An 18,719-nucleotide genomic window follows, 5' to 3' on the forward strand; every position below is an offset into this window, starting at 1 on the left:
GGAGCACTGAATACATGAACTTAATTCTCCTATTCTGCCTTGTGTCGTCCCTTGCATTCCTGACCGTGCTGGGAAAGTCTTGTTGCACAAATTGAAGAGAATGTTGCAAGCCCATTTTTCATGAAAAGCACAGCACTCCTCCCCCATGCTCTTGTATGTCTTTTCAGCTTTTGTTTTCTTTTGACACTAGTAGGTCAACTTGTGACTAAAACTTGAAAAAATGTCAGATTGCCAATATTACTTGTTTCCTGTTTCCTGAGGATAGTGTCACTTGATTGTCCTGCAGGAATTAAATTTCTAAAGATCAGTGACACAGACAAACTTGGAATTCTTCTGCTTGATGAGTGTACAAGATAGTAGCTTAAGGTTTTCTAAACATCTTCCTGCCCAGACACTAACTGGTAAAAGGAGTCTCTGTTCAGGTCTACTTTTAAATACCTCAAGTGCATTCAGAGGTTGCTTCCTTTGGATAGTTTCCTGGGATGATGGTTATTGTGTTTTGGGGTGCTTTTTTAGTATATTTTTATATATAGATGTATTTTTTATGCATGTGTATATGCATACACTTTTTAATTAATCATTATTAAAACACTAAACTACAAAGTTGATGTGTCTTGGTGTATCCTCATTAGAGGAACTATAATTGAGACAGGAGAAAACCCAGTCCTGACATCCCCACAGGTTTTTCCCCATGTCCAGGCACCTATTAGAGCAGCTTGGGACAGTGGAAGGGGCTGCCCCACTCTCAGGTGTTCCTGGCACACCTGGGACAAACCACTGCTAATTCTGGGCTGTTCCAGGCGTGCTGGCTGTTAGTGCTGCTGCTGCTCCAGGGTTGTGTCACCAGGTACATGTCTCAAGAGCCTGGTTTTATCAGAAATCGGCTTGAACAGCATGTGCCAGCTTTGTGCTAATGATCGTCTCGTTTGAATGAGTTAGATACTCGCTAAGTGTCTTTAAGATGATTTTAGAGCATTTTTTCTAGCAAGCCAAACCAGTCTCAGTACTCAAAACACCAAAAGCCTCCACGAAATTTATAATTCTTTCATGGAAATCAAGTAGTGCCTTCACCTGTTTTTCACAATATTTTACTGTCTTCTGTCTTATTTTTGATAATCTACATAATTACGTTTTGCAACCCTGATTCCCAGTGTTAAGTGTTTTGATTCTCATGTGTGAACACATATCCATTGTAGTGGTAAATAGCTACTGAACTTCTGAGAAGAAAAATCCTTTTCCTGATTCTTTCGTTTGTTTTTTAAGCTGGACCATCCATCCCCTCAGTAGTGGCATACCCCAAAAGAAGCCAGACTAGTACTACAGACAGTGACCTCAAAGAGGAAGGAATTCAGTCAAGAAAATCCAGCAGTAGTGCTGTTGGAGGGAGAGGAATTGCACCAGCTAGTCCAATGCTTGGAAATGCCAGCAATCCCAATAAGGCTGATATTCCTGAACGTAAGAAAAGTTCGGCTGTTCCTAGTGTAAGTAGAAACGCTCGTTTATCAAAACCATGAAATGTTTTTGATGGGTGAAAAAGTGCTATATCTGTGATTTATCAGTGGTGCTGATTTTGTTTCATTCATCAAGAGCAAATGTAGGAATCTTTTACTCTTGCTTTCTTTTTGCTCCTGCATCAGTCAGCTACTTAAGTTACCTCTTAATATCCCCGAAATCGTTAGTACACATTAATAATTAGCACTAACAGCTGTTAGTGAACAGACATAATTTGGGTATTAAAAATCATTTTAAAAAAAAAAAAAACTGAAGCCGAGGGCTGTCCCCTGAAGTTTTGTGTGAGTTATTTCTGATATCACCAACTGTGGCCTCTGTACAGAAGAATAAAAACTCTGTTATCCTATTTTATAGTCTCATATGTATAAGGAGCAGCCTAATCTTTGTTCTCAAACAGGCTGTTCCAAGTCATAGATATGGATAGTAAGATTATAAAAAAAATGTAGCTCTAAAAATTATGCAAAGGTATATCTCAACCTGCATTTAAAAGCAGTGTGCATGGCTTTTGTCCTCGTGAGCTTTCCCTGCCTGCCTCTAAACCTCAACAACAAAACACACTAAGGTGCCTAACCAGTGAATTTGCAGGGCTGAGCAGTAGGCAGTGTACCAAAATAATCCTTTGTGTGGTTCGACTTTAAGTGGTAGACTCTGCGGTGCTTCCCTCTGAGGCAGAGTTGGAAATCCGTTCTCATGTAGTAACTCTTGAGTCTTGTAACATTTAATTTCTGAAACTTTGGGATTTTGTATTGTGAAAATTTCTAATTTTCAGAAGAAATAGCCTCCCAGTCCTTTATTCAACTTGCAATGGGTTGTTTTTTTAGACTAATCCCACAAAGCTGTGGTCATACACTCAGCGCCATTACTTAAATGAGAACAGGACTTCTGAGCTCACAGCTTTTTGACAGTCTGAGGCAAAAGAAGTAGAATAAGGTTTGGTTTGCTTTATTTGCTCTGTATTGTTAGTTGGCTCAGTGGCTGATAGTGACTTGGCTGGAGGATTTCAGTTAAAGAGATTCTTTAGAAAGGCACATCTTGTACTGCAGCAGCTGTTATTCATGAACAAGAACAAGATCTCATAACCTTGGAGGACCCTTCTGTGATTTTTGTGGTCCCTCACCCTTTCCCGTCTTGATTTTTGTTCAGACCAGAAACCATTCATATTTTGTTTCTTCTTACATGGCAGTTTTTAGCTACTGAGTCTTAGAATGGTAAGATAATCAAATTAGTTCTGTCCTACACTGGACTTCACCTGGTATTGTGTAATGCCTTATTCAAGAGCTTTGCATCACATTTACAACATATTTTACATTTAGTATCTTTAGTATTTTGATCTGCTATTCTACACCACTCCCAAATTCTGGGGTTTTCTTCCAGTATGTTGTTTCAAATTCAGCTCATAACCGTAGGATGCTTTTCTATTCTGATTCAGTGCGCGACTGATCCAAGTGATCTCTTACAAGCAGTGCTACAAGGTGTTGAACATGGACTCAGACTTATGATGTCACTCAGTTAGTGTTTAAAATTGTCTTTGTTTGTAGCTCTTCATGTCAGACATGTGCAAGTGCTCTTTTCCCTCTCCCTGCTAGAGATGAGTCTCTTGCCTTCTGGCTGCTGAGGATGGAGGGAAGCACGGACTTTTTACACAATTCTTGGAACTGATTAGAGAGTGTTATTTCTCACAGTATTGGCTTGCATCTAGAAGGAAAAAAAGGGTGTTGGAGTTACCATATTGTCCTAAAGCTGAAAAAGTTTTAGGTGTAGAGAGTTTGTGAGCACTGAGCACTTAAGTCCAAAAATTAGTAATATGAGAAAATCACTGAAGAACCAGAAAAATATTGTTTAAAAGCAATTATTACTTTGATAGATACAGTGAAAGTAGTAGAACTGGTCCTTGCTGGAGAGCATTAGTCAGTTGTGTGCTGCTCTTATTAAATAACAAAGCTTACAAGCATGCACTTAAGGACAAGAGTTGTGCTTGTACAGCAGATAACTAAAGTCTGGGGTTGGAGTAAGGGGCTCCAAGCTGTACTTCTAAAGTTGACAGAGTGTTTAAACTCTTGCAAACTAAATAGTTTTGCAAGCTGAACAAGTGCACTAAAAGCTTCAGGTTCATTGGACAAATACCAAATTAATAATGGAAACAGACTACAGCAACTAATAGCTCCTCATTTCAATAACTCTTGTTTATTACTCACAGCTTTGGATTTTTCCTCAGTGCTTGGAACAAGACTGCCCTAGAACCCTTAGTATAGCTTTAAGAAAACTGAAAGAGGGGAATAGATGGTATGTTTGGAAAATCATTTAGGACTAAAATACATTCTAGTACTCTTAAGTAAATAGATTGGTTCCTTATTGTAAGTCAGAAGCTGATTCTTTGAGAGTTTTTAATTTCTTTTCGCCATGATGTCTCTTAACATGAAACAACCTGCCTGAGCAGTGGGCACAAGGCTCTCTAGGAAAAGGGGACTCTGTACCACAGATTCATCCTCTCCGCTCTGACTGGACCTTGTGCACGTGCTCAGAAGTCTCAACATGTGCACATGCAATGTCAGCACCTCTTGCAAAGGTGGCAGGCAACACCACGAGGATGAACTTTCGCCACTAACCCTGGCCCTGGGGGCTGCCGCTCCATCAGGAGTGTGGTGCTGCTGGCACCAGTTTCAGGCTTCCTGTGCTGTGCACTTTTATCACGTCTAGAGATGAGTTGTCTGTAGACTGGCTCAACAAATAATGTTGTAGCTGAAGAACTTCCATGATGAATCATGAGAGACCGTATGCTAAAAAGTGTAAATGCCCCAATACCAAGACTTTATTCTTGCTAAAACTGAAATTTGAAAGCTTGAAATGCTTAAATCTCCTCCTGCCACCTCTGAAATCTGAGCAGAACACAACAATATGTACTGATCCTTCTGTCTTTGTGTTCCAGAAAGAGCTGGGAAAGTACATGTTTAGCGTCCTCTGATTTCAGATATGAATATCAAACCTTGTCCACTCCCAAACCTGAAAATACAGAGTCTTTCAAGTTTGATCCAGCACAGAGATTACTGTCTTGTCTTTCGAGATGTGCAACATCACAGTACGTTTTAATGTTATGTGATGTCTTCTCAAGGGAAACAGATGCTTAAGGAAACCACCCATTATTCCGCATATTTCCCACTAGGAAAACACTGTCAGATATTCTAGGTGTTTCATTCTCCAATATGTTCAGGAAGACAGGTCAAAGTGATATGCAAATATTAGTATATGATACTTCAATGTACCATTGGTTTGAGAGGGCTCCACATAGTGGCTTGCGCAGCGTGACCTCTCTAGAACATGTAAACAAAACTTCATGTGAGGTTCAGTGTTTCATTGCTTGCAAGTTTAGTAAAGAGAGGGGAGTTTGAACAATGACAAGTGTCAGAGGAAAATAGAAAAATCAACGTGGATTTTTCTTTAAATAAATAAATAGATTTGTAGACAAGGGATGTGTAGGGAATAAAGTGCACAGAAAGGGCCAGGAGGACTGCTGCTTATGCTTGGTACATACCTGTCCCAAAGGAAAACCCGGTGGAGAATACTTGAAAACTCTTGAGACAACTGCATACATCTTATGATTTAATTAATAGTTCTACTAATCTAAAATACTCTTGATGATCTTTGTACTTTTTAACATCAGGAGGTTGCACAGCGTGTGCTTTAATTTTATTTCGTACATTCACGTAAAGAGGTACAACAGATCAGCAGCCTTTTAAACAGGCAAGACAGCTTCATTGTTAGATCTGCAGCTCGGGGATTGCACTTCTTGAGACTCCCTGTATAGCAAATATTTTGCTTTAAGCCACTGGAGGAACTTTTGTTGGTTTTTGAGAATACTCCACTTTAACAGTTTTATTTCAGGTTCGGAAGCAAAAAAGGTTTGGCTACTCTCCTTTTGTGCTTGAACTAGTTTCTCCTGTCTTTTCTTTTATCCTTCTTCCCATGATTCTCAAGTGTGACCATTTATGTGAAACCTTTTCTTAATGCTGTTTTAAAAATCCGCTGAATTTCCCTTGTCTATCATAGCAGTAATTCTTCAAAGAGCTCCACAAGGTTAGTTGAGCATGAAGTCCCCTGCCTGATTCTTAGTGGCCATCCTTACTCAACATGTGCTTATCCAGGTGCTGACCAGTCATTCCCTTAAGCTGGCCTCCTCCAAGACTTCCCCCAGCAGTGATGTTTGAAGTTAATAGCCTATTCTGCTTCCTGCTTTGCCCTGTGATCCTTTTCTTTACAGAAATTTTTTAAAGGTTTTTTCCACTTTCCAAATATATGCAGTTTCCTGTGTTATGTTCTTGGGGTGGGGAGAAAAAATATACAGCTTGCCGGCTTTTACTTCCTCTACAACCTGGGGGTGCATGTTTATCTGGACCACCATGCTTTTCCTACAGTAATTGCATCTAACTATTTATAATTCTGTTATCTGTGAATTACCTAGCTTCTCAGTCGTTCCTGGAAAATTGACCGCCAACTTGGGCATATCTCCACCCTCTTTCTCTGTAAAGACAGAGGCAAAGTAATTCTATTTCTTTTCTCCCCTCTAAAGTAAGGTCTGTAGTGTAAGTTCCCCTGGTTCTCTTGTCCTTGGTGTATTATGCTTGTATTTAAATATATATTTTTTGAAATGTCTTATTGAAAGTCTCTGCAGTTTGTGTCTTTAATTTGACTTACTCTTCCCTGTTCTTAAAACTTGTCCAGTGTTTTATAGTATTTTAATATTTAAAATCCATGCTTACCTTCCCACTGAATTTTACCACATTTGTCTCTTAAGTCTTTGCTTTTCCTATCTTGTTTAAGGGTATCATTTTACTTAAAGGAAAATTCTACAATCTACAAGTGGTAAAGTATTTCAAAAGCAGGCTGTAAAGACATAGGCTGTCCAGGTGTAGATGAATGCTATACATGCTGGGAATTTGTAATTCAGAACATTGGTAATTAAAAACTTTAAGCTATATTGCTTTTGACTCTTCAACATGAAATATAAAACAACTTGTTAGAATAATATTTTTTAATTGCATTACTCCTTAAAAATACTGGAAAGGGTTTGTATATTAATTTATTTAAATATTGTAAGTTTCATAACTGTGTAGAATGAGCATGAAGTAAAACAGCCTTCAGTTTTATGTAGACTTAACCCCAGAAAAGCCTTTTGTGAGGAATAACAAGCCTGTGTTTTTTAATTGTAGAATAATACTGCCCCCGGAGCAATGACACGGCGCAACACATATGTTTGTAGTGAAAGAACCACTGCTGATAGGCATTCAGTGATACAAAATGGCAAGGAGAACAGGTACATGAAATGTCTTCCTATGGTGTGTGTCCCTTGTCTTCACATTTCCAAAGAACTGTAGTGCCTAATTTAAAAATCAGCAGTATTCTAATGTAATTCTTAAAGAAAGGTGAGTACAGATCTTTGGTTATGCAGCACCAGTAAGTATGTTGTGTTGTTTTGTTTTGTTTTCTATGCCTAATTCATACAATCTTTATACTTAAAATGTAAAAGGAAGATCCTAATTTCTGGTTTAATACATGTCATATTTGTGCAACGTTCACCTTCAATCAGTTGTTAATGCCTGTGGCCAAACAACATATGCTTGCAGAAGAGGCTTGGTTAGTGTGATACTATGAAGTCCATCTCTCTTGGGCCATTTTCTCTTTACATTTCACTCTAAACTGTACTTTGGGTTTATTTGGAATACCACTTTTTCTACAAAGTCTCAGGGAGAAAGTAACTTTTTTCTGAGCAAAGGTGAAACAGTGATAGGCCATTGTCTTGGACTAATAACGTTCCTTACTGACATTCTTGTAGTCTAACTCCTTCCCAGCATTTACACAGCTCATTTTGAGAAGGGGGAAGCACTAATATCTCCACATTCTAAGTGAAAACAGGTTTTCTCTTGCTTTCCTGAATGCAAGCCTGACTGGAGCATGCAGTGGAATTGAATGGAGTTGACCAGCTCGTGTGTTAGCACCATAGCCACATCTAGTGCCAGCTTCCTGTGACTGAGGAGAGCTGTAGAAAATAAATATAACAGTCAGTGTAGACATTAGGTACAGCATAACACTAGTGAAGAATAGCACCATATTTCCTGGCTGACCTAGGTGTTTTAAGTTACAACTAACTGTGCTTCACAGAATTTTACTGGTCTCAGAAGCCGGTAGCAGTTAAGTAGTTGATCATTGCCAGGAGAGTGCCCAGATAGCTGGTGCTTAATAAAAATGCTTAGTCTTGGAGGAAGGTGTACCTCTCTCCTACTCTTCCCAATTTTCTCTACCCCCTCCTAACTTTGTGATAAATTGTAAAAGGTGGAAATAAAATACTTCTAACTGGTTTTGAAGTTGGTGAAAGATCTGCCATTTTTTTGCACAGAATTTTTCCCCTTCCTTTCAGCAGTTTATAAGGAAGAGCGGTGAAATCTGGTGTTGAATGGAAAATCTTGTCTGTCCCTCGCTTGACTCCTGGAGCCTAGGGATAAAGAACATGATGTTGACCCTGTCTCTTTCTCCTAGCTTTCTGCAAACTGAAAGTGATTAAGGAAAAAGTCAAGTATAAGTTTGAAGAGTGCCAAAAGTCTAGCTGGCCTGTCAGCTGTCTTGTGAAGTACAGAATAGCTATTTGGTACTGTCTCTTAGTGTGTCTGTCTCAGCCTTCATTGCTTAGTCCTTGTTAATGTTACCAAGTTTGTTTAGATTAAATCCCACCATCCATTCTTTGATTTGATATGTTAATAGGGTTTTTTTAAATTTTCTTTCCAAACTCTCTTTGAAAAATGAATCTTTCTGTCCAAAATGGTTTTGATCAGATTTGATTACTTGATTTCTTGGTTTAACATTTCTGTTCATCTTTAAGCTAATATATTTGCAATATCTTGTCTACAGTTTCTTTATTAAATTTTTAAAAGTTACAAGATATTTTTTACTAGGAATGCTTGAGATTCAGATGTCCCCTTAATTTGGGAGTAACTTCATACTCGTAAAGAGCTGTCTTTTGAAGTTGTGGTTTTTTTCCCAGCTTTGAGTTTCTCAGCAAACTGCCGTTTTTCAGATTTGTCACGTTTTGGCAGTAAGCTCAAAGTCAGCATTGAGTAGTACTTGGCAACTACATTAATTCTGTTCTATATCCATAGTTGGTTATCTTTATGTAATTTACTTTTTATTGTCAATACAGTATCCAAATATCATTTGCCTCTCCTGCAAACTTTAGCCCTGTTTAGGTCAACTGAAATGTCTGAGCACTTATATTTTCAGTGTCAGGGAAAAAAAAACTTCATAGCTTTGTCATGTATTTGTAATTACTACTTTTGTTGCTCTTTCTAGAGGGTTAAAATGAGAAAAGATAATGAGAATGTACTGCTGATTGTTTTACAGTTGGAGACTTTTCATTGTCTGAAGTTCTTCAACAGTAAAGTGCACATTCATTTTGGCATAGTTTCAGAATCACTGTGATTTGGCACAGAATTCAGAATTTATGTCTGAATATATTTTGTTGCTGTAACTGGGCAAAGGCTTGACTGGTCATATGAAATGCAGGGGCCTTTAATGCAGGCTGAATCAACATATGGCTGTTGATGGGACTGGCTCTTCAGAATGAGTTCTGTTGCCTTCAGGTGTTTCTGTAGTATCTCTAATATTATTGTATTCTCAGCTTGGCAGAAAGTAACTTTAGAAACTTGCTTAATGGAAGAAAAACTATTACAAGATGTGGAGTAGAACCCGGTCTTTGTATAAACCCAAGGTTTTGTTAAAAATGCTTTTGGAATGTCTGTTGGTGGCAGATGTGAAAGGCAAGAGTGATTACTGTAAATGATTTGTTGCAGATTGGATTTTAGATTTTCCACATCCAGTCAGATACTGACTGTGGCCCAGTGCAAACATAGGAGACTCGCCTTGAAAGGCAAGATGTACGCATCTAAAGTCTCTGTTCTTTCTGTAGAGGAAGCGTTAACATGTTGCTTGTTCTGTTTTTATCTTGCACACTGAATTCTGAGAAGGCCTTATTTCTGAAGGTACGGGAACTCTGAAGAATCGATAGCTACAAGGCTTGTTGCTAGAGAAAGCAGCCTTGCAGACCCGGTGCCAGACTGGCCGAAACAAAGGGGTTTTAAGTCTCACATCCCAACTTTAACACATTGTGTGGCTGACACAGGCATTCTGCTGGAGATGGCTCTGGCTTTCCTCCAAAGTCTGAGCATTAATTAACGCACTTGGGGACTCATAAAACACTCTTCATAATGATAGGCAATTGCTTTAAATCATTTGTAGCACAAATGATTTACAGCAGCCTCAGATTTTTAATAAGCCTTGGCACTAATTGGTGAATGTTAGCTCGCAGTTTCTGTGTTCCCAGGCTAGTAATGCAAGGAAGTTGATTTCTAGCAAAGCTTCAGAGGAAGAGATATAAATGCTTTAATATGAGCTGTAGTACCTTATTGCTGCCGTTAGCTATGACATCTTTGGAGGCAAGTGACTAAATAAAACTTGGGTCTATTGTGTTGTAAAACTAGATTCTTTCTCCTTATCTTCTACAACAAATTGAGAGGAAAGGAACTAGAAGTGCTTGCGAAGCTACTGACCAATTATTTGGGGATTATTTGACTTCAGGATATTGCTTTCAAGATGAATCTTCATTACTGTATGATTTCTTTATACCCTGGGGTAAGGTAAAAGCTGGGCTGTGTTGCAGCCTTCCTTGTAGTGGTGTTTGTAGTTGGCATCCTGCTGGATTCAGCATTGTGAAGAGATGCGTGCGTGACTCGGGTGAAGTTTTCTACATTCTGAAAAGTTAACAACAAAGCAAAAAGAGGTAGATTTCACTAACTGTTTTAGCCAGCAGCTCTGATGTCTGAGCTGTGGGGTGTTTGCTAATAGTGCTTTGGAAGCTAAGCCTGAGAAGTGGGTCAGCTAATAACTTGTAGCTGGACCAGCATTCTCCCCTGCAAATTCTGACATACCAGAGATAACAGGACTTGAATTTCAGTATGTGTAACCATGAAGTAACTTGACACTGACGATTACTGATTTCTTAACCTTGAACAATATTTCTGAATTGCAATTGCCTCACTTTTAAAGCAAACCTAAGATGAATGACACGTGGTGTAACCTGAAAGGCCCGATACATCTGTGGCCTCTCAGTTTTCGCCCATCCTTACTGTTACTAAACAATGTGAAGGCTACAAAGAGTATTTTGGCCCAAAGAAAGAAAAAGATGTCATGCTCATATTTTAATGTATTATACAGCTGACAGCTACTGCCATTCTGCTATGAAATCACCTTCCTTCAAAGCCTGAATGGTCATTTGGAGAATTTGAGGTTCATGGCCAAGCCATACGAGATGCTCTTCAATAGTCATACCTCTTTCTTCAGAGAACACTTGAGTGTTATTCATTGCCTCTTACTGGTACAGGTTGATTAATAGTTGCCTTTTAGTATGGGCCTCTTTGGGCCTGTTAAAAATCATATGATGTTGGTTTTGATTGTGCCTGTGAAGTTCTTCAGTTATCAGATGTAGATTGAGATTTGACAGCTTGCCCAACTTACAGTGATTTCCTTTAACACAGATATATTCTGAAAACAAAGTGTTTCACTGCAATAATGGAGCTATCATCAGTCTCTTGGAAAGTGAAGTTGGTGCTTTTTTAATGCATCTTTTAATGTTAAGATCAGTACGAGTTACATGAGTGCTTTATACCAGTGCTTTGGCACAGAACACTGAGTTATTCAGGTTCTGTATGTCAGGGGAGGGTATCACTGCAAACTAATGCTAATGGTAAGAGAATTATTACTTCATAGATGTCAAGTGCTATAGTAAAGATGCTTTTTAAGGGGAGAGTAGGGTAGTTACTGCTGTTTACGTAGAAAAGGGCTTTTAGACTTCGTGTTTTTTGATAAATCAGTTAATAGAAGGAAAAGTTTGCTTTTTTTTCTATGCAGCAGTTTGTTGTTGGTCCATCATGCTCTTCTTTCTGCCTCTGCCTGAACCCAAACCCCCTCACAGCCTGACAGAAATGTTCGCTTACGCAGCTAGCCCTGCCTCAGTTTGTACCACATCCTTCTCCAGTGTTCGGCTGCGACATCAGAAGTCGATGTCCATGTCAGCCTCTGTGCACACGAAGATGATGTTGCCTCCAATAGACAATGGCGCAGATAACTTCAGGCCTATGTAAGAACCTGAAATCGTTGTGACACTAACTTATACCCACTGCTTCTTAACTTTGTGCTGTGGAATTTTAGTCCTAGATTGTTCTAGTATATATTGCCCACAAGATGTGTGTTTCCTCATTTTTTTTTTGTCATGTTTACATTTGTCTTGTGGTGTGTCAGGCTGTCTGTGACATAATCCTGCAATAATGAACCTTAATTTTTTTCCTAGTGTTAGGACTATTGGACATTCCCTATTGTCGAAGTTTGGGAGACTTTAACTGTGTCCTGAAGGACTTCACTACTTGGAGCAGTTCACTTGTTGAGAATTTGGTGTAGGATACTTTCAAATTAGCAAGATTTTCAGAGATGTATATCTAGAATGTGGAGGGAGAGACACTAAAGTTACCTATTGCTTCTCTTTCCTGGAAGGAAACTTTACTCATCTATTCTTTTATCAGTCTTCTCAGTGAAACATGCCTAGCGTATCTGGTCTTTTCCAGGATATTCCTGTTGCATTGTTCTGCCTATGTAGGTTTCTGTTTCGGCAGCCTTTTAATCCTAACTTCTTACAAGTTTTGATTCCATACGATGCTGTAATAATGTTGATATTTCCAACTCTGGCCTATATAAAATTGTCTGCTTATGCTTTACTGTAAAACGTAGTGTTTTGTGTTTCCTGCAGAGCTGTAGTGCTCCCGTAAAGAAGTTCTAGCGTTGTTTTTTTTGTTTTCCGCTCTAGCGCTATTCCCGATCAAAGAACTCCCGTTGCTTCAACTCACAGCATTAGCAGTGCCACCACACCTGATCGTATTCGTTTCCCCAGAGGAACGGCCAGCCGGAGCACGTTCCACGGCCAGCTCCGAGAGCGACGCACCGCCACCTACAACGGGCCCCCGGCCTCCCCCAGTCTGTCCCATGAAGCAACACCACTCTCACAGACTCGAACCAGGGGTTCCACTAATCTGTTTAGTAAACTAACTTCAAAACTAACGCGAAGGTAAGCCTCTGAAAATGGTAACGTGGTGTTTCCTTTTTACCGAGTAGTAGAAATATCTAGTAGTTCATTGCTTAGGTGATTTTGTCCACATTCTCTGATTAATGGCTTAACAATTTCTGCAACTCAAAATGCACTGGCTTATTTTTTTCATAATTCTTTTTGGTTACAGAAGCCATTTGTTTTTAGCAGTTGAATCAAGTGGGATAAAAAGTGGGACACCTTAGTCTGTACTGTTTTTTCTGTGCTCTTCATCCTGACATCTGAGGTACAAATGCTGCAGAGCTGAAACATTTCAGCTCCGTTCAAAAGCAGCTTGCTCTGACTGCACGGTCTGTCAGCAGACGGTATAAACTAGGATCCCAGTCTTAATATTTAATGCAGCGTTAGAAGCTCAAGTTGCGTTCCTCAATCACTTAGGCTATCAGTGTTTCCAGAATAATCTTGCTGGTAACACACAAATAGAAGTATCGCAGGTGAAAGGGTAGGGGCAGTAGACAAAAGCTTGTTTTGACAGTAGTGCTGGCATACATCATTTTAAAATAATGGCAGAGCTATGGTTTCAGTCTAGGCAAGAGTCTGGTCAAACATTGGAAAACTTACTCCTGTTTTGACCTTCAGTTCATGTGTGGATTCTGGTTTTGGTGTGAAGGTATGTTGGTCTAGCAAAAGCCTAGTTTAAGCAGGTGTTGTTCCTGCACTAACAGTTTTTTTCCAATTGGACTTCTAGTTCCAAATTCATGTATGATTTAAGTTAGTTCCTACAAACATAAGATTGAAAAACACCTGTTTGCCTTCTATATTTCAAACCTGTCAGTTCACATACCACACGCTTCAGACCACTGCGATATCCACAGCTTGTGTTTGCAGAAGTGAGGGTTTGTTTATCTTTGCCCTAAGATAATCTCCATACTTTATTACCCTCCTCATCACGTGAAATTTTTTAAAATATATCATTCTGATCTTGGCTTGCTGGCTTTTGTTTTAGGCTTATATCACATCAGCACAAGCCAATTTCCTTCCTGTCTGTTCTGTGACTGTACAGGCCTCCCTCTCAGCATCAGAGTATCCCCTTCCTACAAAATAATGCTAAACCAAACTCTAGGTTTTCACAACTGCCTGATTTCAATTTAGAGAGCGAATTTCTTTTAAAATCTAGAAGTTGGTTCTGTGAAAAATGAAAATGTGACAGCTTAGCCTTTGGTAAATGTTTTACCCTGCTCAGCTCTCTGTCAGCTAACACTTCCTGGGAAATACTGTGCTTTATGAAATACTTTTGTTGTTGTTGTTCTTTTTCTGTTGAGAGAGATAGAAGATTGATTTTTTAATTTTTTTTTTAAGAATTAAGTCATCTGCTTTTTGTCAAGTGAAGTCTACTCAGACACATCCTTTTGGCACATCTTTCTTTCTGTACTTTTGTTTGCAATATCCTTACTTAATTTTCCATGTGACTTTCCAAATGTGGATGCTCAAACTGTGAACATGCATACTTTTCACTCAGTTGTTTAGGCAGCATTCAAACTTGTCTCATTACCTCTGAGTTTCAGCTTTTGCAGTGCAGTGTGGTTTTCTTGGAGAAGTTTTTCCCCACTACTTTTGACAGTAGTTTAAATTCCATCTGGACTTGATTAAATCACATGCAGCTGTGACACAATAGCACTGTTACAGACGGTGAAGGTTGCACTTGGAGGAGCTCTTAAGCTGGGGCTCTGTTACACTGGGTGCTGTACGAGTTACTAAGGAGGTGACTAATGCCATCAAAGGACACAGTTGTGTTTCTTCTCTTTAAATAAATTTAGAAAGAACAACTGTTAATTTATTTTACCATTCTCTATGGGAATCAGAATCCTTTTGATTATGAACTACTTGTATTCTGGTGTAGGCAATTTTACAGCTTCTGCCATGAAATTAACTAAATATTTAAGGCAGTTTTTGGCACAACGCGACTGACGTAATATTATGAAGGAAGAAACCTAACTCTAGAGATACTAAAGATCTATTTATAGTAGAGTTACTGATTTTTTGCTATTTCAAATACATTAAGAAAATCCAAACATGTTTTTATGTGACCTTGCAGACTGATTTTTCAAGTGTTTTGACATCAGTGTGTATTTTAATTCATAAAAACTACTGGTGGCATATTTCCCAGAATAATTGAGTTTGGAAGTAGCAGTGCTAAGAGTTTGACTCTTCCGACCCTAAATCATCTGCCTAATCTCAGAATGTATTGAAGTGTAATTTCATTGTGCATTTTAAAGGAGAACTTTTTGCATGTTTCAGTCTAAATGGCTTTTTAAATTTATTTTGTACAAAACTTTTTGTTAATTATTATTTTGGCTTAATTTCTTTTAGAAACATGTCATTCAGGTTTATCAAAAGGTAGGATTTATTTATATTTAAAAAAAAGTGGCTCCTGCAATTAACAAAAGATTTGGCTTTCTAGCCTTGATTTTTCTGAAAACTAAACTTTCTGCTGAGAACTAAATACTTTCTTTTCTTGAGAGGAAAGCATAGAATAAATCCATTAACTCATGATGATACTTAAGAATCTGTGGCACCTGTATAACAAGATGCTAAGCATGCCTTGTGAATTCTTCTTTCTTTGATAGAGTTGGTAGTACCAAAGTAATTCTGTTCTCTGTACTAATACACTTAGCATGCTTATGTTTGAAGAATGAGGTGTTTGATAACAATGATGAAAGTATAAACAAAACATAAGGTTACGAGCAAATGAAGGTAAGTGATGCTAAATTTACATTCTTTATCTCTGTTTTATGATATTTTACTTAAAAAATCAGTTTGAACAGTTGTCTGCAGTTGATTCAATCGATAGCAAACTCAACACAGTTGTGAATCTAACAATTTTATATGGATGACTGAATGAAGATGCAGTGGCTGTGTATTTTAAAATGGGATGCATTTGCTGAAGTGGGTTGCAGTTCAACTACAAATACAGCACTTTAGTTGTAAATGCAAAGTATAACATCTATGTGAATTGGTTAAGAAAAGGGAAAAACTCAGGAGTCTGATTCACATTTCAAGCCCAAAGATTGAATTCAGTTTTAAAATTCAGGAACAAATCAAGCTGCTATATTATACATCTTGTAAATCCATTAGGATTCACAAAAGTTGGTTATACAATTTTGATCCACAGGTAAATTTTCTAGTAGAATTTTGTAATACTCTGTTTAGTTGTTTCATATCTTGAAGCTTTTTAAAGAGTTGTATTTTCTGTTTCCAGCTATTGATAAAAAATGAGGAGACGGGGCAAAAAACCAGATATGTCTTAACTTTCCAAACACAAGGCTGTGCATGTGACAGTAATTTGAAGTTTGTCAGACCAGCTGAAGAAAATACTTCAATTAGGGGGACCTGAGATATGTAAATTTCTGCCTAAATTTGGGGTTGTTCTCTACAGTCTGAATCTGAAGCTACCTCACCCACTGAAATGAGTAAATTCCATGTACATGTGATAATTAGAGCTCTTCCAAACATGGCGAAGTTCAGAACTGGTGCTGGTTGGGTTGGCTGGCGTTGTCACAGCCAGCTGGAGAAAAGGAGCACGCACCAAACTGCTCATTGAGGAAAGAGACCATCCAACACAGCGTGTGGGTGTCACTGGGCAGCAGCAATCGTTTTAACCCATTGTGCATCGTGAGCTGTGGGGTGTGGTAGGGAGCTATTGTCTCCCTGTAATCATGTTGCTTTTAAAACAAAGGATTTTGATCTGTGCAACATCCACAGCTGGATGCATATACGTTTGTTACGCTGCTGCTCTGAAGAAAGATGGAAGCATAATTTTTAAATCATTTTTTCAATTTTCTTTTGACTTGAGGCCAGGAATCTTAGGCTATTGTGGAATTAGCTGCTACAGCTTCGATGGATCTGTCTTTCGAATAAGAGATTTGCAGTCTTATACCACCTGCACAGGACTAGACTGTGCTTTTAAAATTCTGTTTTAAGTGCACATGCTGTCCCTTCATACCTGGTCTGTATGTAGGTACAAAATCAAATTGAAAACATTGGGGATTTTGGCAATTTCTTCTTGCTTTATATGCTATGAATCTTACCTAAGCTCAGTGTCTTTTATAGTGAAAGCACTACTGCAACCCAATAGTGCATATATACAGTACTGCAACAGTATTCTAGGGAGCTGAGCAAAAGTAGATAATCAGTCACTCCTTTTTTAAGGTACTGGGTTCTAATATTGTGCTCAGTACACAGAAGCATAATATATATATGTGTGTGTGTGTGTATATGTATATATATGTCTGAGTATAGATATATATATACACACACACACACACATATATAAAATCTTGTACCATGCACTGTCCTTGCCAATCTGCGTATCGTGGAAGTCTAACTTTTTTTTCTGACAGCAAAAATCACTTTCTATGTTCTGGATTTTATTGCAGCACCTTTTCTCCGTTTTAGCGTCTTGCACTTTTTGCTGCTTTTCCGTATCTTTCTAGACAGTTTTCTCTGTGTTTACTTGGATATTTAACACAGAGCGTACAAAGATGTAAAGAACAAAAAACACAGCATAACTCAGGACAGATGTATGGAAACATTCCTATTTTTGAAAGCCTTTCACAAACCATAAAGGAGATAGTGCATAGGCATTGCATGACAAATGAGAACATAACTTTCCTATATATTTGTGCCATTCAAAAGACCAAGGAGCGTCTTGGTCCATAAAACGAATTTATGTAAAACTGCAAGCAAAAGCGGAAAATTTGGAGCATAAAGAAGCGATTTGTGGTTCCTGCAGAAGTGACGCTCGTGTCGGCAGTGAGGAGGCCTCCGGGCTGCATCTGACTTGCAAACCCACCACAACAATACTGGCAGGAGAGTGAGTGCCTGGTCCCAAAGCCCCAGTGCTGGGGAACGGGACCATAACTGTGTCCTGCGTGACGAGAGGAGCATCAGAGAGACCGGCCCAGCTCTCCAGAGCTCGGCGTGGCAGGTCATGTTTGAGGATCCCTGTCTCCAAACAGTTCCTCATGCTAAATGGATGCACCTCTGATGCACTGAACAAAGTAAGGATTTTCTGTGAGGCTTCCATGAAAGAGTGTTTGTTATTTCAAAATGGCAGGTATTTTGTAAATAATTACCTTCCTTAGATTCAGAGTACAGTGGTTTACAAACTGAACAGTTCGGCCTAATTTCAACCTAAAAAGGGTCTGAGGACATCATCAGGGAAAAATCCTCCCTGACTTTTCTGGGCAGATTCCAGTAACAGTGAGAGTATTCACTGCTGGCCACACTGGTTATGCTCCTGTTTTCTACAACCTTTGACAAGTTTAAAAAAAAAAAGGAAAAAATCCGTAAATGCTTGCAGCTGTTAACAAAGTTGTGGTCTTTGACTTTGGAGGAACATAGTAGGTTCTTCATTGTTCAAGTACTCTCAGTTTTTCAGTTGAACAGCGTCTTCAAAGTCGTTGCTTGCTCTGCCCAGTAAAACGAGCCTTTTCAGACCATCTGAAAGGTGTGGATTTGTTCAGCTGGTACATGTGATGGTTTTTCCCTTCCCACCTACCCCTTTCTCAGTCCTGCAGAGTAGTCGTAAAAAACAGGTTCGTGGGCTGTATATACAGACCTTAAAAATCTTTTCCACCTCCTATATCCACCATACATAAGTAGCACGAGATCTCATGGAAATAACTACCCTTAAAACCCCACACTGAAGCACTAGAATTAGTTGAGGGCTTGTCAGTTGTTTTCTCATGATCTTCCTCATCCTTTTTGCTCCTGACGGTCATTTATTAGTCAGTGGTGAGCATTTCCCAGCAGAGACCCCGTCCTGCATGGGGCTCTGATGGGACGTGGTTGTAACCATCAGCTCGCAGCTGAGGGACTTGCGACTTTCTTAACTGGGTTTCTATCACGGTAGGAAGGTGAATTTTGAGCGAGGAGCAGCTCCGTGTCCTTACAGCGAGTGCTGCAGCCCTGTCCCACGCAGCACCGGCGCAGCATCTGATCTGTGGGACAGGGCCTGCACAGAGCTGTCCTTCCAGCCTTGTTCCCTCACTGCAACCCTCCAAAGGAAGGA

General features: G+C 39.1%; 1 protein-coding gene across 13 annotated transcripts in view; it reads left to right on the forward strand.

Moving 5' to 3' along the window:
* MARK3 (microtubule affinity regulating kinase 3) overlaps positions 1–18,719 on the forward strand; it is a 63,315-nt gene that overhangs the window by 40,409 nt on the left and 4,187 nt on the right. For 5 of the 13 annotated variants that reach the window (XM_065838229.2, XM_065838232.2, XM_065838231.2 and 2 more), the window contains 5 exons: positions 1,264–1,481; positions 6,717–6,820; positions 11,525–11,689; positions 12,410–12,667; positions 15,017–15,043. In XM_065838229.2, the coding sequence (XP_065694301.1) occupies positions 1,264–1,481; positions 6,717–6,820; positions 11,525–11,689; positions 12,410–12,667; positions 15,017–15,043 (772 nt within the window). The remainder of the gene's footprint in view (positions 1–1,263; positions 1,482–6,716; positions 6,821–11,524; positions 11,690–12,409; positions 12,668–15,016; positions 15,044–18,719) is intronic. The other 8 variants (XM_065838236.2, XM_065838238.2, XM_065838243.2 and 5 more) reach the window with 3 other exon arrangements.

Source organism: Patagioenas fasciata, chromosome 5 (genome assembly GCF_037038585.1).
Source record: "Patagioenas fasciata isolate bPatFas1 chromosome 5, bPatFas1.hap1, whole genome shotgun sequence".
NCBI classification, from domain to species: domain Eukaryota; kingdom Metazoa; phylum Chordata; class Aves; order Columbiformes; family Columbidae; genus Patagioenas; species Patagioenas fasciata.